Source organism: Gopherus evgoodei, chromosome 12 (genome assembly GCF_007399415.2).
Source record: "Gopherus evgoodei ecotype Sinaloan lineage chromosome 12, rGopEvg1_v1.p, whole genome shotgun sequence".
NCBI classification, from domain to species: Eukaryota; Metazoa; Chordata; order Testudines; family Testudinidae; genus Gopherus; species Gopherus evgoodei.
Window position 1 is genome coordinate 33,308,475 of NC_044333.1, and position 24,706 is coordinate 33,333,180.

Here is a 24,706-nt window from a genome sequence, read left to right on the forward strand (position 1 = left end):
TCTTAGCTTAGCGGTTGGAGCCCTCCATAGCACTGGTGTTATGTACCACATCACCATGCTTTTTGTCCCTCTCTCTTCAAAGGCTTGGGCTGTCATCCTGTTACGCCGTCAATCTTTCTTTTTCCTCCTTGCTGTTTGTCACATAATACCAGCAATAGCATGGGGAACAGATTGCTCCTAATAAATAAAGGTTATTGCGTCTGGGGATACATGCAGTAAGTGTTGAGGCTAACTCGCTGCAATGGGCGATATATGAGAACCATTGTGTAAATGTCCCATTCCAAATCAAGCCAGTTTGCATAGTGGTCATTAGACTTTTCACCTCGTCTATGAGAGGAAAAGATAAAGCTGATATATGTTGCCATTGGGCATATGGTATGCTAAGATAACGCCTCCCCATCAAAGGATTCATTGTACTGAACATTTGTGGGTGAGTGCTTTACAACAACAAAAAGAGCTGTAATCAGTAGGAATGAATGAAGAATGAGAAAAATCAGAATTTAGGAAGACAGGAAATTATAGAGATGGGAAAGAACCAAGCTGCTCATCTAGATTCTTCTAATTGTCTTGAGTTTCTCTTATTATTCTTTCAGATTTTGGATGCTAGTGTAAGATATATATAATTATCATATGATAGTCACTCTGCTCTTGTTTTAACATACACACAGCCTGGGGACTCTCAGCTGTTCCAATTAAGTTTCACTTTGAGATTTTTGATGCATTAAATTCAAAACAAGTAAACAACCCAGGCGAATTCCATATCTGGTGACAAAAAAGAAAAGGCTTGCATGATCCCCTGTGAAGCTAAACAGAGCTCCATTATTTGATCATTGCTGCCTGTAGCTTTACGAGAAAGTGGATGAGGGAGTTAATGTTAAAACAAACTTGTTTTTCAAATTTCTGATAACCAAGGCAATATTGTATGTCTTGGGGACCTTAATTTTACATTGTAAGCCGGCGGATCTGATACCCTAATATGAGGTAATGGAATGGCCTTTGAGAAGCTAGACCACAGTCTTTATGAGCTAAAATGCATACGTGCTTTTGAGCTTGCATGCGAAGGATGTCCTCCACGTTTCCCAAAGTCTGCATGCCCACTAGGATTAAAGGTCTTTTTACCCTAGAATCTCAGGGCCTGATTTTCCTGGGTGTTACATGGTGTAACTCCACCAAATTCAGTGTGGTTGCTTGATTTACACTAGTGTAAATGAAAGGAGATTCAGGCTCTTACATTCGATGATAAATCATGTCTTACAAAAATGTGACACTTTTAAGTCTTATGCTTCAAGCCTTTCTTACAAAGAAAACCGTACGCACTGCAGCCCATGAGCACAGTATGAGTGTCAATTCAAAGACTGTCCTACAACTCCCCTTCCCAGCCACTCAACTAGCTCAGCAGGGCACAGAAGAACTAAGGTATTTTAAGGTAAAATCATGCACTATAAGGTTTGTCACGAGGTGCGGAGCTGAATGTGTGCATTGTTTACTTGGTTCAATACTGTACATTTGAATTACATTTGTCTGAAAGGGCCTTAATCCTCCCATGCCCTGTTGATCTGACTAGTGTTGAGGAAGCTATACTTGGTCTAAGAAGCTGGAACAGATGCTGTTTCTGAAAGCACAGGTTTCAGAGAGGAGGCCCAGATAGAGAAGGCTGTGCTTTATCAACTGAGTCTGACTCAGTGATATGGGAATATGCAATTCCTGCAAATGATACACACTGCCATATTTGTGAGATATGGATTGATCCTTTCATATCTTTTGATCCTTTCTCTGCAGCTGAGAATCTAGTTTCACGCAGATCCTGTTAGAAATGCCAGAATTAGAGATGCCACAGGCAGAACTGATGCAGCAGATCCAGAGTCCATTGCAGTCAAGGGAAGTATTTTCTTTGGCTTCAGTGGACCTTGGATCAGGCCTGTAAGAGCACAATGGTGAGTAGAGCTGCCTAAAGAATCAAGCAGGTTCTCCAGACAATCCACAGCTGGCAGTTTCTACAGCTGTGTGATTTTTTTTTTAATCTGCTGTTGCCTTGAGTAACCCATCAAATGCCTGTACCTGAAGCAGATTAGAGAAGTTTGCTGACTTTGTGCATTTCACTGTCCCGTGAACACTCAGTTACTTTTCTGGTATTTGTGTGGGTCTTTCACATGGTACCAGGGGAGAGAAAAACATTTAAAGATAGCAAAATATCTCTGTAAAGCCACCAAAATCAGCAGGGTTTTTTTTTCAGGGACAGATGCAGTACCTGAAACTCCTTTAAATTAATTTTTGGAAACTGACCAGATTTCAAGTGGAAAGTGCCCCTTGAATTTAATGCTTTGTAAAAAACATGATTTTTAAAATTTTTCTTACCATATAAACTTATCTTCATTTTAAATATCTTCCTCCAGATAGAAATTCGTTTGGAGGCTTCATTGTACCGAGATACAATAGTTTGTTGTTTTCCTGGACTGTATGAAATGGGGATACATAGGAGTAACAAAAGTAGATCAGATAGCCATGTGCTTCTGAAAAATACAAAAGATTATGGTTGGTGTATCTGACTGCTCGATCTGCATTTGTGTATTTCAATGTGGAGACATAAAAATGCTTAATTAAACCTTTCCCTCATTGTTCCAGGTAGGTTTTGGACGTGCAGTCGATCACCGGTAGGTGTTGAAAGCACTGTACAACACTCTGGTTTCAGCAGGAAAGTATAAGCCATAATGGAACATTTCAGATATCTGGATTTTGGGTATGCCTAGAGTCATTCACTCTGTTTTTTGTTTGCCTTTTGCGAAGCACTGAGGTATTCAGACAGACTCTCTAAAAATGTGAAAGAAAGGGCAGGACATGTTAATCCTTGTTGTGTTATATATCTGTCTGTCTGAGACCAGCCAGTCCTATAGCATGTGTTCTGTCCCAATGACTTGCTAATCTAAAGCACGTTAATCCAGATGAAATGGAGTTTGCAAAGTGATTGTGTCTTGTAGCTTTAACTATAACAGTGACAAAACTTTCCCATATTTTCAAACCCTCACTCTAAGATGCAATATAATAACTACTTCATTTGTGAACTCCCTTGCTCCTATTGGAATAGGTCTGTCATCTTTCTGAGAATTGTGTCTAGGGGTCCTCCAGATCTTTACAGAGTTTTAACCTGTCCTAGAGCTTATACAAGATGGTAGCCATCAAGTGACGGCTTCTGGAGGAAATCACTGTGTTGTCTGAAACATCAGAAAAGACCTTGGTACAAACACACAGTGAAATAAGGTCTGGTTGTCAAAAGCACCCTGCAAAACATTTCCCCTTTTGGACCTTTGCAGGTGGTAGTTATTGAGTTGAAAGAAAACTGCTAGACTGTTAGGAAGTGTGATGGGGGTCTACACTACACTGGCACAAAAAAGGTTAATTGGAGGTGAACTCTCAATTAAGGTACCTGGTTGCACCTGGAGGATTGGCCAGGCCCAATTACTGATGAATCCCAGTTGGGAGAGGAGCTGGCGTTACTATAAAGAAAGGAAGTGTGGCTCACAAAGGCTGGAAGGAGTTTTACAGTCTCTCTCTGGGATAAGAGAGGGGAATGTGTCCTGGAGGTGTTCCACTGGGGGCTGAAAGAGGGATGCAAAGTCAAGCCTGAGGAGGGTGGGGGGGGTAAGTTAATACTCTTATTTTGGGATTTATTGGGGGATTTGAGAGGAGAGCCCTGTGAATCCAAGCCCCTGTGGGAAGGGTAAGCTTGAAGAAGCTGTGGGAGAGCCCTACTTGCAAGCTTGATAGGAATAAGTCTAGGAACATGGCAGCAAGGAGTGGGAGGGATTGACTCTTGACTGTCTGTCTTAGGGTCCCTGACTGGAATCCAGTTTTGAGGGTGAACCTGGGTTCTCCTGTCTGCCATTGATGAGGTGGCATAAGTCTCTAAGAAGGGAAGGGAAGGGATGGGAGGAAGCCCAGAGGAAGGGGTATATGACCCACTGGGCCTAGATCAAGGACTGTGGGCTGGATGGAGAGAATGGACACTTATCTGTTGGACTTCTTGTTATCCTGGAAGGGGTGCAACTAAATGCTGACCTGGCTGAGTTACTGGAAGAGAGACCATGGCAGGGTTGGAGTAGCTGTTAGGTGCTCAATGGAGAAAGAGCCTGCTATGCTGTCCCAGCCACGAGGGGGTGTACCAGCAGGAGGAGAAGTCTTTGACATTCTCTAGAGGTCAAGAGCTATGGGTAAGGTTGGGTGCTGAGCTTGTGATGTTTTAAAGGGACCTTTCTTTTAGAGGGTTTCTGCGCTTTCTGGAAATCAGGCCCCATTCAGGTGTCTCAGGTTTGGCTGCCAAAAATGGAGGCACCCTGAATCACTTGTTAGAACATTGTTGTGTTTGAAAATCTTGGCCTTTTCCCCTAAATGATTTTTAATAATCTGGCCCCTATTTGGCTAGTCTTAATTTCTACAACTCAGACTCTATCCTCCTGGCAATGGCTCTATATGATGTCAATAGGCCAGTTCAGGTGATGTGAGAATAGACTATATCATGTGAAGCAGCCATACCAAATTCCAGCAGATGCCATCCCTTTGACACTTGTCACAAGCCCTGGATTGTGATGTCACTGGGCAAACCAGGTAGAAGGATGAGTCCAGTTCAGCAGCAGAAAAATGCTGGACTAGTCAGCAATAATGGGGAACAATAGAAACACTTCAATCTAAGTACCTCCCCAGCTCCACCTGCAGAGAGGGTACGTACCACTGCCTGCTGCGCAACATTTTTGAGGGATACTGTGTTAAAATGTTGACAGCAAATTGCTATCCTGAAATCTCTGGGTATATCTACACTGCATCTGGGAGGGAGCCATCCAGCCTGTGTTGACAGAATCACAGGAGTGGGACTCAAACTAGTGTGCTAAAATTAACAGGGTGGATGTTGTGTTCTGAAGCCCACCCGGCCCCCTAGTCTTGAGGTCCTAAGCTACAGCTCGAGCTGCAATGTCCATGCTGCTATTTTTAGTGTGCTAGCTTGAGTCTGTCTATCTGGACTGGGAGACTCTCTCCCATCTGCAGTGTAGACATACCCGTAGGGGCTCCATGACTCTTCAGGGCCACAAAGGGGTTCTACTTAGTCATCAGACACCTGTGCCTCAACTTTCTTAATGAAGGGACACAGCATTGGCCTAGACAGGCTCCAGGAGCAGCTAGACCTCAGGAGGGTTTCCAGGGAGCTGAGAGGAGAAAGGTGGACCCCTCTAGAGCCCAGGTAGCTGTGTTTTATTACTAATGAGGCCTATCTACAGAGGGCAACCTCCTAGGCAAACAGGGGCGGCTCTAGCCATTTCGCCACCCCAAGCACGGTGGCACGCCGTGGGGGGCGCTCTGCCAGTCGCCGATCCCGTGGCTTCGGTGGACCTCCCGCAGACATGCCTGCGGACAGTCCGCTGGTCCTGCGGCTTTGGGACGCCTGTGGGAGATCCACCAGAGCTGCGGACCAGTGGACCATCCACAGGCACATCTGCGGGAGGTCCACCAGAGCCGCCTGCTGCCCTCCCGGCGACCGGCGAGCACCCCCCGCGGCATGCTGTCCCAAGCCCATGCTTGGAGTGCTAGGGCCTGGGGCCGCCCCTGTAGGCAAAGAACGCTGCTTTCCATTTCTTCAAGAGTGTGGAGAGTGTCAGTGGGTAGATCCTGGAAAACCAGTTTAGGTGCTGGATGACATTTTATTTTTCTGTGTATGTTGGTTTATCTGAGAAGCCATCCCAAAGGCACAGAGAGGGCATTTCAGGCAAATAAATGATGGTTTTCTAAGAAGGAATGATTTTCTTTGGCTTCACATAAGCCCCAACTGACCTTTGATGGGAGATTAGAACTGGGGCCTGACCACAGACTGATGTAAAACACATGGAAACAAAAAATTAATACACATGGGAGACTGTTAAGGGAATGTGGTTTAATGGTTAGCGCATTGACTGGGGATCAGCGCTTTCAAGTTCTATTCCCTACTTTGCCCTTGACTTGCTGTGTGAGATTTTGCTTAAATCAGGCCTTGGTTACCAGAAACCTTAAATAATTATAGACATACCAGAGGTGCCAACTCTCACAATTTTATTGAAAGTTTTGTGATATTTGGTGTTTTTACTTAAATCCCCAGTTCCTAGAGTTGGAGCATTATGAGACCATCACAATTTACTTTTCATTGCCCTCTCACCCCCACCCCCCCCAAAAAAAAGTTTCTAGCCCTCATGGTTTTGGAGCACAGCTTGAACATATGATACCTGAAGGCTAAACAACAAGATTCACAAAAATAACCCGTTTAGTTTTAAAATCTCATTATACTTAAGCCAATCTCATGATACTTCATGGTCTGACTCATTATTTTTGCACCCTTGAGGCTGGTTAATGCATATCAGTTTTTGGAACCTTAGCTTGACATTGGACCTGATAGTTCAGAGATACTGAGCACCCACAACTCCTATTTACTTCAGTGGGTGCTTGGCCCCTGTGGAAATTGGGTCCTAGTGTCTCAAGTTGAGCAACCGCAACCGGAGGTCGCTGTTTGGAAATATAAACCATTACTCCTCATTCAGAATAGTTGTGCTGCACTACAGCCACAGCCCAGGGTTATAGTCAAACAACTGCAGAGCTCCGTTCTATTACAAAACTTTCCTGTAAGGAAAGCGTGACTCATCCAAGCATCTACAGTTCTCTAAGGTTCATATTTTTGAACTTTGGTCTCCTAGTTGTGGTGAAAACAGTTCCAAAGTCTTTACAGGGGAGTTGATCTCTGTGCTGGCACAGAGCATGCTACATGGACCAAGGGGGGAGGCAATATGCTTCCATTAACCTGGAATGGGCTGGTTTGCCCCCAGTGTGGGTTAGAGCAGCCATGATGTTCTACTATGGGTAGGGCCCTACCAAATTCACAGTCCATTTTGATTAATTTCACAGTCATAGGATTTTAAAAATTGTAAATGTCATGATTTCAGCTATTTAAATCTGAAATTACACAGTATTGTAGGGGTCCTAAGCTGACCAGATGTCCCAATTTTATAGGGACAGTCCCAATATTTGGGGCTTTTTCTTATATAGGCACCTATTACTCCTCACCCCCTGTCCCAATTTTTCACACTTGCTATCTGGTCACCCTAAAGGGTCCTGATCCAAAAGGAGGTGTGGGGTTGCAAAGGGGTTGCAAAGTTATTGTAAGGGGGGTTGCAGTGCTGTTACCCTTATTTCTGCGCTGTTGCTGGCAGCGGTGCTGCCTTCAGAGCTGGGATCCTGGCCAGTAGTCACCTCCTGGGCTGGTTCTAGGCACCAGCAAACCAAGCAAACCAAGCACCTGAAACCTATTCATAGCCCACCATTAGCTCATTAAATCTACTTTCACTTTAATACTTGCTTCCACTCAAGGGCCGAAAAATGAGATTTCCCTGTAACTGCTGAGTCTGTAGGTGCTTATCCTGGCCCTGTGCTCAGACTATCACACTGTTACTAGCCCATATTATTACATATTTACCCAGCGCTGTCCTAAACTCTGCCATAGGGTGGGGTTACCTGAGTGCTGCGCTGGGCAGCCTCTCCCCATCCTGACTACAACATCACCATTGATTGTTTAATATTACAGCAGTGGCTTGAAATGAGATCCGAACTCCATTGTGGTAGGTGCTATACAAACAGCCCTGGCCTCACGGAGTTTAACAATCTAAAGAGCCAGGCAGAAAAGGAGTGCATTGTTACCCTCCTTTTACAGATGGAGAGCTGAGACCCAGAGAGAAGTGACCTTCCCAAGGTCACTCAGCAAGTTTGTGGCAGAGCAGGGAATTGAGCCCAGAGCTCCTCTTGGGTGGAGCTGGGTTGAAATTTTTTGAATTTCGAAATATTTCAACACAAAATGGGGCCAATTCTTTTGTAAAATATGTTCCCAATTTGTAACCAGTTCTACTCCTGAGTCCTCGTGTGGGGTTTTAACCACAAAACCAGGTTTTCTCCAGGCCAGTCTGATGTAAGGATGCTCCAGTTAACTTTGAACCCAAGTTTAAGGTGGGAATAGTGGTGCTTTGGTCTCTGAGGGGTTAACTCTAGCTCAGTTTCCCCCAACCCGTCGACATACGCTCAGGGGGAAGGGCTATAAGACTAGCTGCTTGCAAGGGAGAATGACTTTGGGAAGACAGGCTCTACACACATGGGTTGCAGAGCTGGGGTGAACCCCATGCTGGGCCGTTTTCTGTCTATTTTAAGCTTTCAAGTGGTTTTTGTTCTTGTTGTAGACGCCACCCTCTCGTTCTCAAGAATGAACCTTGAAGAAAAGGCCTTGAGACGGATTCTAGGCCCTGCTCCAGCCACTTTACTCTGCTTCAGTGGCATGAAGGGGCTGCAACAACCCTCTAGGGAATACCTTCAGTGGAGCAGGGCCAACATAGACAGCCCTATGCTGCCCTTGGGTACGGCCCTTGGGAGCTGGCTGGGAATGAGACAGGAGTATGTTGAAAGCAGGAGGGGCTGCAGAACAGCTCAGAAGGAAGCAGGTAAGTCTGCCCTCAATGAGAATAATATCTAGGGCTGCTTTAGTTTGTGCAAAGGCCATGCCGCCCAGAGAGCAGCCTGGAAGTAGCCAAGAGAGTTTGGAGCCATCTTCTCTCCACCTGCTCCTCTGTTTCTCTGTACCTCCTGAGAGGCACAGCACAGAATCTGATTGGGTTGCTGGCTGACAGGTTTTTTTTCAGTTTTCTGGACTGTTCCACACAGTGAGCTGTGCCATAGGGCAATTGAGATATTATCTTAATTAGCAAATTAACTCTTGCTTGATAACTTATCTTTACTGGGTACAAAAATTAACTTGCATTCCTGTTTTGGACACTAGAACGTGGAGAAGCTGGTATCAGAACCTTGGTGAGAAATTCACTCATTTCATATGGAAAAAAGGATTTGTAATATGACGTACTTTTTGACAAAATGTTTTAGGGCCTAGCTGCACTATAAGTCTAGTGGTGCCAGAGCTGATAGGGATCTAACATCCCTTTGTGTTTATGCCATGGATGGGACAATGTGGCTACAGCACTGTTAGGTGAGTGAATGAGCTTCAGACAAAAAATTAGCCACTGAAGTGATTAATTTATTTGTTTTGATTTAAAAAAAAAAAAAAGTCAAAAGCTGCAGGGCCCTTTTCCATAAATTAAAATGACGTATTTGGTGAAAAAGTTCAAACAGCAAATAGATTTGCTCATGGACAATTTGCAAATGGAGAGGTGCAATGCATTCGATACATCACTCATTGGGAATTATTCACCCATCTCTGCAAGTGAGTGATAAACCATCACAGACAAGTGAACAAAATAGGCCTATGTGGGGTGAGAGCCAAATGAGAGACTAGGTGGGGGGGTATTATCTTTTATCGGACCAACTTCTGTTGGTGAGAGAGACAAGCTTGTGCACTTACACAGGCTCTTCTTCACAGATAAAGAATAAAAGATATTACCGCACCCATCTTGTGGCTACCACGCTGCATAGTGCTAAATGTAACGTTCCTCTTGTAACAAGGGACGGTTAGGAGAATAGGGCATGGTTGCTTTCTGGGGAAGATTGGCCTCCCAGTCTTCCATTCAGCCCTCGGCATATTTTTAGAGAAAATTTAAAAATTGTCTAGGGTCTAGTAATACAAGTTTCTTCAATTTGCAGTCTCCTACTCCCTCCCCAGCTGAGACTGCTGCATCTCTTGCCCCTTCCTACACTTGATTGCTGCCAAGGTCACTGGGGGAGAATTGTGTGCAAAGAGTATCTCGTGATCATGCTGGTCCTATGTCCCCTGCGCTGAGCATCAGGGTTAGCCTTGAACTCAGCACGTGGAAGGGCTGTATGGGATATCTGCTGATATGTCCTGACAGCTCACTAATGGTACAATTTAGATGGTATCTTAATTAGGGACCTGGGCTGCAAATTTATCATTCTAAACTTCCCCTCCCTGGGTAAAATATTAACTAGCTTTGCTGTGTTGGACAAGAATGATTGGACACAAAGTTGTCCATAGCATGGACAGAGCTGCAAAAAGGTTGGCTTAATTCAGAACTTCCAGCCATTACAACTCCACTGACATGAGTGGAGTCACTCCTACTTCTCCCAGGTGTGAGAGCAGAACCAGACCTGTTGTTTCTTACGTTTAAACTGGTGCTTAGTTTTTCTTCTGCTTATTGAGCGACTGCGGAGCTTAGAGAAGAGCAGCTGATATAAAGCCAGGAGTCAGTTACTACAGGAGAAAAGGATTACAACAGATGGGATTCATTAATAATAATGATAATAATAATTAATAAAGCTCTTCTACAATATGTTTCATCAGTAGATGGCAACTTTCCAAAGTAGATAAATATCATTATATCCATACAGATGGGGAAACTGAGGTACAGGGCTCAAAGTCATGCAGCAGACCCATGACAAAGAACAGAGTAGAACCCAAACTCTTGTGTCCTAGTCCACTGTTTTAGCCACTTGGACACACTGGGCTAGGCAGCAGGGTGCCTGAAAACAGCTATGAATTAGTCTGCATTTAATTTTTCAGTCAGCAATGAAGGGAAAAAAACACTTTGGGGTTTTAAAATTCTACCTTACACTGTAAACCAGAAGATAATAGGAAATACAGTGGAATCCCGTTGATCTTTTCTACTGTAGATGCCTTCATACCTCCACCATTCATCACAATCTCATTTAGTCACACAGCCTAACTCCAGCCTCCGTGAGATTTAGATATATTCTCCATACTCATACAGACAGAATCATGTCTTGGTAAATTCTAGAACATGCTGGTTGAACATTAAAACACATAAATGGCCCTGGCGTTGTTGGAGGTTGCTGTTAGGATTATGTGGCTGAGTCTGATAGTGAGTAAGTGAAGGTATGAACTGTGCTTGGTTACACGCTGGAATGGAGGAGAAGGCTGTTGTGGAATCAGCAGTCATTGAACGTTAGGGTGTCTTGATGACTGAATGAGTTGAGATTGGTGTAGATATTAATGTTGGCTCAATTGGTAATAGCCTTGAGAAACCTTTACTCTCAGTAGGTCTATGCTGCAAATAACTTGAGTTAAAATAGCAGTGAAAACACAGCTACCTGGCCTTTAGATCAGGTTAGCAGCTTGAGTTCAACCCTAACTCCATGTAGGCGTTAGCTCAAACTGCTAGTATGAGTTAAAAGCGGAGGTGCTGTCTTCACTGCTGTTTTAACCCAAGTTAGCTAAAACTGCTTAGCTAATCTGAGTTAAGAACACACCTTTTATTTGCTGTGTCGACATACCCTTAACGGTTTTGTGGAGTATTTAATTAAATGATTTTAATATTGCTGATAACATCTTCTATATGTAGAATGAACAAAGATGAATGTAGGAAAAGAGAAGTCTCATTTTAAAAAAAATTCCTTATAGAACAATTATTTTGGTCAAAACATTATTGGTAAACAAGTCCAATAATAATATTTTAGCTATTGATATTATAGCTAAGGATGTTATCAGTAGATGTCAATTGTTTATAAGTATTTACACTGGGTATAGGAATTATTCACAGATGATGATAAAGCTGAATGTTCTTTTTTTTTTTCTTCTTTCAAAAGGAGATCAAGTTCACAAGGCAATAGTTAACAAAGATAAAAAAAATACAGCGTACATCTCCTGGCACAGCAAGATATCAGTCAATATCATTTCAGTAAGATGTCAGTTCTGCTATTATAGTCCATATCTGGTAAAGTAATAGACGGGAAAATGTAGTCAGGGTAGGTTAGAAACTGAATCCAACAATTTGTACCTTCACTTACAAGTATTGATGATAACTTGACTTTTACCACTGAAGGACCTTGAAATTAAAGTATCAGAGGGTAGCCGTGTTAATCTGGATCTGTAAAAGCAGCAAAGAATCCTGTGGCACCTTATAGACTAACAGACGTTTTGGAGCATGAGCTTTCGTGGGTGAATACCCACTTCCTCTCATGCATCTGAGGAAGTGGGTATTCACCCACGAAAGCTCATGCTCCAAAACGTCTGTTAGTCTATAAGGTGCCACAGGATTCTTTGCTGCTTGAAATTAAAGTGATTTTGATAAACATATGTATTTTCAAACACAAGTAAGCAATAATATCATTGCCCATCTGCTTAGCAGGATATTAATCTACTTTTTGAGTAGACAAACTACAAGTCCAAAGGTAACAGATTGCTTCATTACGTTTTTATTATCACACAGCTATAAGTAGATCTGTGTGAAACATTCACTACTGTTTTTTCATACACAAAAGCAAACATGCTTACAGTTTGAACAAGACTGGGCCTTGTTTGGCCTGGAAAATTTTGTTTCCATTGGTCAGCACTGGTGCAGTGGCATTATTTTTAGTAACAGTGTCATTGCTAGTATTGACAGGAGAAAGGCACAAAATGTCTTGAGTTCGGCCAGCGTGATAGCTTTCACTGTTAGCACCTGTGCTAGAAAAGAAGTGCAACATTGTCTAATATAGACGTATGTTGTGTGTCTGGCTCCCCTTGGTAACAGTTTGCACTGAACTGAGTATTAAACGGCTGCTAAACTCTATTTCCAGGAAAAGTGCTCAGAAATGTAAAGCATCCCTTTGGCTGGGAGGGATCTGACTCTGAGTGGCTTCCACTTGGCTCCCAAATATTGTTTCTATTTGGAGAGCTCTCCACTGCATTTCTATGGCTATAGCTTGCTCTAGTCTAGCAGTCCTCCAGGACTAGCCTTAAAGACCCCCTACACCCCTTGAGTGTAGCTCCCAGCTGTCCACAGCCACAGAGATACGGTGAGAGCAATGCCAGGCCGTGTGATGTAATACATTGCTCTTTGACTGTGCGTAGTTTGGGACTGTGCCGTAGGTGGGAGAGGAGCTCAGGGATGGGAAGAGGCAGAATGGGGATGGGGAAAGTGGAAGACACAGAGAGAGAGAGAGCAAGACAGAAAGGTGGAGGGGAATCTTGGAATGGGGGCTCTAGGTGGTGCAGGAAAGGGGCTTAAAAGGGGGACCTGGAGGAAACTTGACAGGAGCCAGTGTGGGGTGGTGAGTTGGGAAATCCAGGGAGAGAGAAAGGAGGGGAAACTTGAGGATGGATTTGACAAGGGGTGGGAGATGAGGAACTGAAGAATTTGTGAGAGGATAACTTTTGTAAACAAGGTAATGTGTATATTGATTATTCAAATTAGGACATTGTATCAAACCTGAGGTGCCGTGACCTTCTGTGCCTGGTTTCAACGTGTGGAGAGGGGAGCTGGGCCCTGCCCTGTGATCATTGGAGCCCCGAATGCCGGGTGAGTGCGGGGTGGGCTCACTCTCCAGCCCATGACCAATGACTCATTGCAAAACCTGGCTCTGCGCCTGGATCTCTCTGCTGATTTTACATTGTCACTCCTAGAAATGTAGGGTTGGAAGGGACCTCGAGAGGGGATCTAGTCCATCCTCCTGTGCTGTGGCAGGGCCAAGTAAAAGTAAGTCATCCCTGACAGGTGCTTGGCCAGCCTGTTCTTAAAAATCAAACTTTCCTCAGTGTCTTGTTCTCTCCTTTGACCTTCATGACTCTCCTCTCACCTCTCTGACAGTTTCTTCAGCATTTCTTTTAGTGGGTTCTCCTCTTTCCCGTTTTTCGTGAGATTCCCACATGGCTCTGTCCTTGGCCACCTCCTTTTCTCCCTTTACACCTCCTCTCTGGTTTATTCTCAGCCATTCTCATTGCTGCAACTGCTGCTGGCGATTTGCAAATCTTCCTATACATCACAGGCTGTCTCATCATCAGCTTAACTGCAACAGGCTCAGACTCTGTGGGGCTGATTCTCAGTTACTTCCTTCCTGGCCTTTGGGAGGTGAGGAGCAAAGGTGGTTTTAAGCCATCATTGTGCTCCCCATTTTCAGGGACTGTGCAGGGACCTCTTTGGCTCCTGATGTAATTTAGATCAGACTCAGGCCTGCTTTATGATCTGCTTCCCCTGCTCCCTTATTTACCCTGTGCAGTACAGTCTGACCATACCCTCTTCACCAGGGCAGGGAACAGTGCCAGTGGAGAGCCTTATATTGCAAGAGAGGCTCCTGCACAGGGGGGAAAAAGGGGTGTAGTGTGAGAATCAGGCCCCTTATCTTTCCTCCCAAATATTATGCATTCTCTATCACTGCTAACAAACCTATTAATAAGTCTGTGTGATGGAGCGTCATCTTTGATTCCTCCCCTCTCAAGTCCTCACTTAAAATCCTGGTGCTTCTTCACTAATGCTACAGACTCCAGCAAAGCACCTTTATTTCCATATTTAGAAGCTGTATTTTGTTATTGTATTATCCTTTATTTCTCTTGGAACCCACAGCATGTGAGATGTTCTCCAAATGGAGAAGACGGCATGATGACTGCCTTGAACTGTGCAGTGTGAAGGCAGACCTGTGGGAAGACTGCAAGTAAGGACAAAAGGAGCAATATTCACAAGCAAGCAAGAGCTGTCATAGGTAATGAAAGCTACATTTTACATAAAATTAGCATGTAAATATTTTCATTGCTTAATCAGCTATTAGGAGGTGATTTAAACATATGGGAACAAATAAGTCTCTGACTTCCAAGGTAATCTCACATGAAGTGGTATAATATTCAGTTGTACAAGGAGTCTTATCATTCATGTTATATATAGTCCCTTGGTTTGCTCTGCAATCACATGCTTTATATTGAAATAATTCTTTGACGGGAGGATTTCAAAATGAACAACACTGGAATCAGCTAAGAATCTAATCTTGAAACTAAAGCAGTGAAGTCCCTAACCCCACTTACTCACCATTACATGATCTGAGCGATGTTACAACCCTTGTTTGTGAAGACAGCCATTCCTCATTCAGAGAGGTGCCCTTTAGCTTACTTTTCAACAGTCTGTTCAAAAAATAAAGCACAGAGCTGTGCACTGATCATTTCCTGCTAATTCTTAGAATGGCACAAACTTGTATTCCAAAGAGAAGGCTGTGATCAGCTCTGGAGACTTTTTTTTTATTAGCTCCCTAAAAAACAGGATCACAGTAGCAGGTGGAGGTTTTTTACTCTTTCCTTCAGCATTGTCATATGGGCAAGGATCCCTATCTAATATCCAAAGTTTCTCAGAATCCCTGGGATCAGACAATAGCCTCTTGCTGAACTGATTTCTTGTTCAATCATGAGCAAAAAGGCAAATGAATTAGTTCTCTCTGTCTGTGAAAGGAATAGAGATAAAGAGTTAAGTGTGGAGCGGGAGGGAGAGAATTATAGTATTATATGAGCTAAGGATTAAAGAACAGCTATTGTAAATTGACAAACTATCAGCCACCAGCAGCTGACTGGAGGCACACTTTGGCCTATAAATAACAGGAAAGAGCTGTTCGCAGCCCATTCAGAGAGGGGACCACAGGAGCAGCACCAGCTGTGCAGAGGATATACAGGTTGTGTAAGTGCAGCAGACATGGATGTGATCTTTGGTAGAAATAAAGAGGAGCACCCAGAGCCCATAAAAGCAGAGGTGAAAGGTAAGGAAAATCTGTTCCAAACTGGGTGGGTATTTTTGTGTTTTCAAATGAGTTAATAATCTAGCACTTGTTTCCCCAAGACAACAATGAAAAGGGGAATAGCTGGGTCTAATGAAAGGGAGAATATATGAGAGAGGTGAATGGCTGTTTAGAAGATTGAGATCAGATCTTATTTCTCCCCCCGAATTGCAGGTCTTTTCTCACTTTATGGACATATTTGGATGTACATTTCCGGGTGTACGTTTCCTGCAAGTAAGTTTGAAAAGGAGTCACTGAAACTCGTGGTTGCCAGCAAAGTCAGGTGCATTCAAATCTCGTGCAACCCCCATTCCCCGCCTTCCCCCCACCCGCCTTTCTCTTTGTCCTTTCAGTTTCTCCCTCTTTCCATAGTCAGTCACTAGCCTCTAGTCACTGTCTTCATGTTCAGTTCAGAGGAGTGGCTGACATTGTCATTTTCACTTCCTGGAGATGGAGAGAGGGACTGTAACTCTTTGTAGAGCTGTTTCTAAAGACAAATAGAAAGGCAGACATAACTAATGCCCAGTGGCTTTATTACAAAGAGGCCAGAACAAGCCAGAGAAAAAGGAACGGTGTTGCTGAGTCAGGGTAATTTAAAGTCATGTGATTTAAGATGGTGATTTAATGAAAATCAATATTTTTAATGCATTTTGAGTGAAGTCATTTCAGTAGATACTGTTCCCATGGTTAGTATTTTTGCCTTGATTTGATTGCCACATTTTATCTCATTCTAAAGAGTTTTGTGATGCAGCAAGGTGAATGATTTTATAAAAAGTTTTGTTGTTGGAACAGCAAGTAGGCAGAAATGGCATCTTTTTAATCAACAGATCTGCCCCAGTATGAATTCAGAGTAACATTTGCTGATGTTAGAGACAAAAACAAGATTGTATTGCCATTCACTCCTATAATCGTGGCTAACACAAATAAGGGGTGAACTGGATTCTGTGAATTCTGGCTTGCAATCCTCAACCAGAATTGCTTAAAACCTCAACTGCAAAATCTTTATTGGTAGAGATGCAGTGCCTTAGAGGACCCAGTTTGACTCTCAGATTCCAGGTTTAGGTCATGGTGCAGAGACAATATACACAATCCCACAATGCCAATTTTTAAAGTCACTTTTCAGAATGGAACACACTTAAAACGGATGGTGGTCCAGTTACTTATTGATTGTGGAAATAAAGAGAATCTTTAAACATTCAATATTTTTTCAGTCAGCTACGCACACCTCCCGTTTGTGTATTTTTCAGTGGCTTGTATTATCACTCACTCTATGTACTGATCTCAGTCTCCATCTATGAGGCCTTTATTTGGCTTTCTTTGTTTCTAGGAACTTCACTGGTAACTCACTGTGCTATCCTGTCTAATAACATGCTCATTTAACATGACTTCATCACTGTAATATCTGATCACTTTCCAAACATTTATGGATTAATCTTCACATCCCTCAGGGGACATAGGAAAATATTATTTATCTCCGCTTTGCAGATGGAGGGAAAAAATCTCACTAGGGTCCAGATCCTTAGAGGTACTTTAGGCATTACTCTGCTCAGCATTGCAATGTTTGACCTCGAGGTGCCCTGCTGCTCAGTGGAATCTTCAGCTGTGAGTTAGGCTCCATCCCTCCCAGTATAATGCATGAGGAAAGTTTCGTGTATGGAAGGAATTTTCAGAAGCCGGACGGATGAGCAGGAAGCTGCCTAAACTAACCTGGAGGGATATGCTGAGGTGAGGGGCAGAGAAGAGAGGGGCTTAGGTATCTAAGTGACTGACCTCTGCTTGGGAGCCTCAGCCATGAATCCTCTCCTGGAACTAGGGCCTAAGACAGGTCACCTGCTTATGTAGCCCATGCACTAGCAGCTGAAACAGTGGCTGTCTGTCTCACTTATATTTCCCAGTGCCCTGGGCTGCCTTTTGTGCAAATGCTTTGCTGCACCTCCATGCATCAGTGGCTTCCTTCTGTTGCAGGGGGCTGGTAGGAAACAGATGTTAGATTAGAGTGACCAGATGCCCCAATTTTATAGGGACAGTCCTGATTTTTGGAGCTTTTTTCTTATATAGGCACCTATTACCCCCAGCCCCACCCCCGTCCCGATTTTTCACACTTGCTATCTGGTCACCCTATGTTAGGTGTGCTCCGAACTTGCCTACTTGACTGGCCTCTGCTGGCAAGATAGGCATTCCCGTGCCTCGTTTGAGAATCCTGCTTCAGGGCATTGGCTTGAGCTAGGGCTGCAAGCAGCTCATTACCTGTGAAGTGGCTTCAGTGCATAGACAGCTAAGCAAATGCTGACTGGTGGAAATTTAAACACCTACAGCGTTAGGCAGCAGCTGAGCAGCAGATCTGAAAAGGTAAGTGGTGCCAAAAGGGTGGACTTAGGTGCCTCAGGAGCCAGATAGGCTACATCTACACTGAGGGGTAGGGGGGGAAAGCCCACAGCAGCGAGTTGCTGACTTGGGCTTGCTCTAGGGGGCTAAAAGTAGCAGTGTAGTCATTCCCACTCAGGGATGGGTCTCAGAGCCTGGGCTTCAGCCTGAGCGGGAACGCCTACACTGATTTTTAGCCCTGTGGTGCAAGCCCCATGAATCTGAGTTAGTTGACCCAGGCTCTAAGACTTGCTGTCGTGGGTTTATTTTGCAGTGTAGCTGTGTCTATAGGTAGCTAGGTTCAGATCCTGAAATGTACTTAGGTGCCTATTTGCATCTTGAGGTACCGAAATGTCTTTAAAATGTGGCCCTGGGTAACGTGTACAAGGTCATGCAGGAAGTTTGTGGCAGTTAGAAATTGAACCAGGTCTTCTAAAGCTCTATCCAATACCTTAACCACAAAACCATCCTTGCTCCATATTATATGCCACTGAAAGAGGTTTGTCTTTGTTGTTTTACTCTTCAGATATCTTTAGAGTATTTTTAATCTGATGTGAGAACATGCTTTAATTAGGTCTCTCTTTTAACTTGAGTCTAGATATTCTTTGAATTGCAAAGTTCCCATTTCTTATGTGAAATATCCAAGGGCAGAGAATAGCTTTACCAAGGCCAAATCGTCTGTGGATGGACAAGGCCCCAAATGCTGCAGAAATACTAATTTGTTTTGCTGCATGGTAGGGAAGGCAGGTTAGCCTGATCCTCAGTGGTGTGGCAGAAATGAGGGTTGGCTGGGTCATGGCCAGTGGGCTAAGTTCATTGCACAGATTCCTGTTCCAATGCCCCATGTAGGGTTGTTGGGAGGACTACAAAGGGCCACAGTCACCTATACTGTCTTTGGAGACTGCATAACCTGAGGCGTTCTGTTATGCTAATAAGAACGTTAGATAAACATTCCTATTGTCAGATGTTTATACTGGACTACTTCAACTAAATATACTGATGAGCAAAAATGTTGTACTGTATGTAACTTGAATGGCTGGATCTCTTACCATATATCATTTCTTGAGTACTCCTCCTCCTTCTGAACACTTTTCGTCACTCTATTGCTTTATCATCTTCCCTTTCCCCATTTATCTTTTACAGAGCTCTTCACCTTTTGGATCATTCTGTGTATCTAGGTCCAAATCTTGCTCACTTTACTTCAAAAAGTAGATCTGTTGACTCCACTGGGACTACTTGTGTGAATAAGGCCAATGGAGTTTGTCCTCTGAAGTTTTTATAGCCTGTAAATATTTTAATAATCAATTCATCTGGGATGTTGTCAATACCTGTAGCCTTTCTGTTCTTGAGGGATTTCACAACTCTCTCCGCTTCATGCGGTATTGGAAAGTCATCCTCCTCTGAATCTGGGCTGTCTAAGACACTAGCATCTCCATTTGTCTGGTGGTTGTATAGATCAGAGCAGTAGTGTGTCCACCTATTGATGTCCCTTTCTTCTGTAAGTCCTTTCCCTTCTTTGTCTTGATTGATGAAATTCGGAGGACAAATAGTAATAGATGTAATCACCAAGATCTGCAGCAAGATCTGGCAGACCAGTGAGTGGCCCTCCACGTGGACACAGTCACTAATCATCCCTCTGCCAAAGAAAGGCCACTTGCAATTGTGTCAAAATTACCAGACCATAAGCTTAATTAGCCGTCCTAGCAAAGTGATGTTGAAAGTCATATTGAACAGATTGAAGCCACAAGCGGAGAACATCATCGCTGAAGAACAGGCTGAATTTCATGCTGGAAGAAGTACCACAGAACAGATTTTTCAACCTTCGTGTTCTATGTGAGAAGTCCTTACAACACCAGTAGGACATCTACCATGTCTTTGACTTCCAGAAGGCATTTGACAGAGTATGGCATGAAGCTCTCTGGGCAACCATGAAGAAGTACAATGTTGGTCATAAGCTTATTCTTACCATTAAACAACTGTATGCCAAGGCCAGCAGTGCAGTTCTCATCAATGGCACAACAGGAGGGTGGTTTCGCACCACTGTTGGAGTCTGGCATGGCTGCCTTCTTTCGCCCACACTGGTCAACATACTTGGAGCACATAATGAATGATGCCCTAAAAGATCACATGTGCACAGTCAGCACTGTGGGGTGGAAACAATATCAAATCTTCGGTTCGCTGATGACATTGACGGCCTGATAGGCAGTGAAGATGAACTTGCCAACCTTGTTAAACGATTGGATGAAACCTCTGAAAAACACAGCAGAGAAAACCAAGCTGATGACAAACGTGACGGGATTAGCTCACGTCACTGTCAGTGGACAAGAACTGGAGACAGTGAAACATTTCAAATATTTGGGGTAAATCATCACTGATGAAGGATCCAAAGCAGAAATTCTGGCAATAATTGCATAAACAGCAGCAGTAATGGCAAAGCTAAAGCCAGTTTGGAGGAATAAGAACATCTCCCTGGAATCCAAACTGAAACTGCTGCAAGCATTGGTCATCTCCATTTTTCTGTATGCGTGCAAGACATGGACCCTTATGGCAAAACTTGAATGGAAAATACAGGTAGTAGTGATGAGAGACCCAGGATTCTACGGAAGTATCTCCTACTTCGACCATATCTCTAATGAAGAGGTCCGCAACATTGTCACCCAATGTGCTGGGTCATCTGAAGACCTCCTGATGTCCATGAAGAAGCGCAAGCTGAAATGGTACAGCCATGTAACAAGATCATCTAGCCTATCCAAGATCATCTTCCAAGGGACAGTACAGGGGAAGACAGAGAAGAGATGGACTGACAACATAAGTGTAGACAGGAATGGACTTTGCAGAGACTCAAGCACTGACACACAATCATCAGGGGTGGAGACAATTGGTTGATTGCTCATCTATGATGGTGCCTCAACAACCAATGCTGTTATGGAGGTGGTGGTGTTGATATATTTTAATTAGGATACTAGCTGTTTTCGCCAAGAGAATGAAAATAATACATACAAGATCAGTGTTAGAAATAATCTTCTTCATTGTGTGCAAAGTAACACTTCTATTGTATACAGTATTGTGTACATACCGTAACAATGTCTTCCAGCTGAGCCCCACTTAATGAAGAATGAAAGCAATCCCACCATGTGGTGGTAGAGACCTACTTAATTTAACTGATACATCTTCTGTGTCTGCCTAGTCCCTTGCCCCATGCCTTGGGAAACTCTGCAGTAACGCATCTTATATACTTTTTGTAGGGGGGGACAGGGAAGGTATCTAAAGCATTCCTTCCCTCCAGATATGTATCCTTTTGGGGGGCAGTGAGGTGGAAGGTGAGAGAGAATGAATTCTTGTAGTTTTTTCCCATCAAGTTCTGTTATATGTCTAACAAGAAATAAAGCTTTTGCAATCTGAAAAAAATATATTAAACATACATTATTTATCTACTCTCAGCCCTCTAGTGGCAATACTGAAGAGAGCCACTTTCTTCGTATGGCTCCCTCTTACAGACTAAAGGGAGGTACATGAGAAAACTAGAATAATAAAAACATATACCCCCCCACCCATACTTCAGCGATGGGTTCTTACACGTGCCAACACAAAAGCAGATAACAGCCACAATATGATCACTGAGTTTTTATGCTGTCTGTCAGAGCCTAGAGTCTTCTGTAGCTCTTGTTAGAACAGTCAAATGTGCATCTATCTTCCTCCATTCTCCCCCCTGCACAGAATTTCAAACCTAATACCATATGAAGGTGTGTGTGTTTGTACTGTGCCTGGCACAATGGGATCCTGGTCCAGGACTGGACCGATTACAATATAAATAGTAGTACTGTGTATACAGTATTAGCTAAATAAATGTTCTTGGAATGTATTAAAGGCCGGCCTGATAAAATCGCCTTTTATTAAGGTTGCCTGACTTTTTCTATTATACTACCCTGTTTTCAGTTGCTTACAACTTTGCCAAACTGAAATTTTCCATGCTGGGTGTCTGCCTCAGGCTGAATGTTTTTGAAAAATGTCATCCAGAATTGTTCAGCCAGTTTTGAGAACCAGGCTGGCAGGACAAGATGACGTTCTGCGTATTTTCAAAAATGTTGGTGATTTTTTTTTAACGGTATTAGGCCTGTCCTGCTCCCTGTCCCCATGCTTTGGAGCAAGGACTTGAAATTTAACGGGGGGTTGGCCTTTGTGTCAGGGATGTGCCTTTTGCTATCCCTGTGAAAATCCACTCAAATTTGGTCAAGTTATAAGCCTCTGAAAAATCTGAGTTCACACATGCTCAGTAAAGACTTGAATTTTAGCATTCAGATTCCCTGAAGATTCCGTCCATTCTGAGCAGGTTCCAGTTCGGGCTGAGCAGGACTGTCCGTAGTTGCAGTTCTGGGCTGCCGTGAGCTGTGCTAGTCCAGATCCAAGCACCAGAACTGAAAGTAGGTTGATTGAGAGCCCAGGAGAGTCAACGCCCCCTGCTGGGCTGAGGCAGCATGGAAGAGAAAATTGCAGGATTCAAATACAGACCTGGCAGAGGAGAATAGGTGGGAAGATAGGGCATGGAGGCTGGCTGGTGGTGGGACGAGTAGAGGGGAACTGGGAGTCAAGGTGGGGCAGGAAAAGATTGGGTCTAGCTGAGCCAGGAGATTGGAACTGAGGTGGAGACAGGGATGGAGACCATGGGGGACTTGAATGGGTGGGGGAAGGAGAGAGGGACTGGGAATCGAGGGAGGGGGCTGAGAGTCAATAATGGAGGGAGAATGAAATCACATGAGGAGCCGGGAGGAGACTGGGACTGGCTGGCACAGAGATGAGAACTGAGAATGAGTGGGGCAGGAGGAAAGAGATCAGAGGGGAGGGAAAACAGATTGGACGAGGAGCTGGGGCAAAGGAGAACTGGGACTGGCTAGGCAAAGAGATTGGGACAAGGAGCTGGGGGGGGTCACACTGACATTGAACAAAGATCCCGGGAGGATGAATGGGAGTAAGTGGGGATGGAGAATGTGGGGAGGGGCATTACTGGAGGCCAAGGTAGGGAAGAGAGAGATTACTTGAGGAGCTGGGACTTGGAACATCTGGTTAAAGAGACTGGGACTAGGAGTTGGAATGGGGGAAGGCTGGGACAGAGATTCCAGTGGGGTGACACTAAGACTTGCTGGGCAAAGAAACTGGAACTGAAATGAGACGCCTGAGGACTAGTGCTGACTGGAAGTGGACAGGCAAGGAGAATGGGATAGGGATGATGATCCAGATGTGCAGAAGAGACAGGCTGGAAGGGGTGTTGCAGAAGGAGTCACATTTGGGGAGAACAGGCAGAGGTCTGTGCCTAATAGATAACACTCTCCTCCAGAGCCTGGAATGGAACTCATAACTCCTGAGTCTCGCCATTCCTCTGCTGTTAGCAAATATCTGTGAAATGCATCATGAAAGTGTTTGTATCATCCCCCTCTAGTGCTGGTCCACAGAGGATAACAATCTACTTGTATTATCGATGACTTTTGAAGTGACTGAGGTCTGAGTGGTGGCTCTAAAGGTTCCATCCTTCATGTTGACCGTGAGGGTGTCAAAATATGTCACATGATGGAATAGCTTTACTTTTGGTTTGTTTACAACCTTAATTTTGACCCCTTGTGAATATGCATTATGATGCAGTCTTTGTGAGGAAGATAGATATTTATTTGGAAACAGAGCCAAATGGCCCTCAAATACTCTACTAAATTACTTTTGCCCTTCAGGTTATTTGGCCCTTGTTGCAACTTTGAAGGGGAGGAAAACACCCACCCCTTCTTCAAATTAATAAACAAGCAAACTTAAACTTAAAGGGCAATTACTTAAACTTTTACTAAACTAAGTAAAACCTTGCAATACAAATGATCACATCAAGGTCACAGTTGGAATGAAGCACTTTGACAATGATGTGAAATGGAATCACCAACTGATTATATCAGCAGATGAACGCAGCTGGTAATCAATCATGAAATTAAGACAACAAGTCAATTCTTTCAAATAGTAAATGCTGGAGGCTTAAGGAAGTGTTGTTTCCTTCTCAGTCCTTGAAGTGCCACTGGCGGCAATTGAGCTGGCCCTAGCTAAACAGGGGAGAACATATGTCCCTCCCCTTTAGAGTCTGTAGGATGAAGGGAGCTGGCTGGTCCCTCACCTTCCCTTTCATTAATTTAAACCCTAGTTCAGGCCATGTGGATCCTCTTTTTGCTCAGTTCCAGGCTAATTTCCCCACTTTTTGATACATCAAAGATCTGCAACTCTCCATTTCCCTCTTAGTGCAGAGTGGTGCATACAGATACAAACCAGCTAACAAAATGGTTTAAGGGAGGACTCACTTACCATGTGGGAAATGATTAATGGCATGTAGTGTTACTTATGCTTTTGCTTACATGTGAACAGTGTGTGTACACACACGCCATACACGCTTTAAAGAGTTAGAGAAAAATCAGTAATATTGGCAGATGTCTCCATGCAATAACAAAATAGGGTAAGAGGGAAAAAGAGAAAGTTACTTAATAAAAGAAAAAGATTTGTTCTTCAGCTTGCGTGGCCTTCAGAGCACCAGCGCAGAACTGCAGGTCAGGGGAACAGATGGTATCTCTGGCTGGCACCTCTTGCTGACCGGTGGGCTTCCTCTATGCTGGTCAGGCTGACATAGCCAGTAGTGGTCTTGGTCACCTCTTCCTTAGATCTAGCCTACAGAAAACAAAGGCATCAGCCCTTGGCGACATTGTGGTGGACTAGGAGGAACATGCCATTCTCCACATCTACCTGGATCCTTGTGGTGGTGAATTTTAGCTTGTTTGACCTTATGACACCTCCCTGGAGCAAATCAGGGGACCACAAATCTAATAACCCAGAAACATAGTCCTCT

General features: G+C 43.8%; 1 protein-coding gene across 1 annotated transcript in view; it reads left to right on the plus strand.

Moving 5' to 3' along the window:
• The first annotated feature begins 15,398 nt into the window (after window positions 1-15,398).
• The window catches only part of BCO1 (beta-carotene oxygenase 1), a 31,794-nt gene continuing 22,486 nt past the window's right edge, over window positions 15,399-24,706 (plus strand). The window contains exon 1 of the mRNA XM_030581686.1: window positions 15,399-15,462. Within this exon, the coding sequence (XP_030437546.1) occupies window positions 15,399-15,462 (64 nt within the window). The remainder of the gene's footprint in view (window positions 15,463-24,706) is intronic.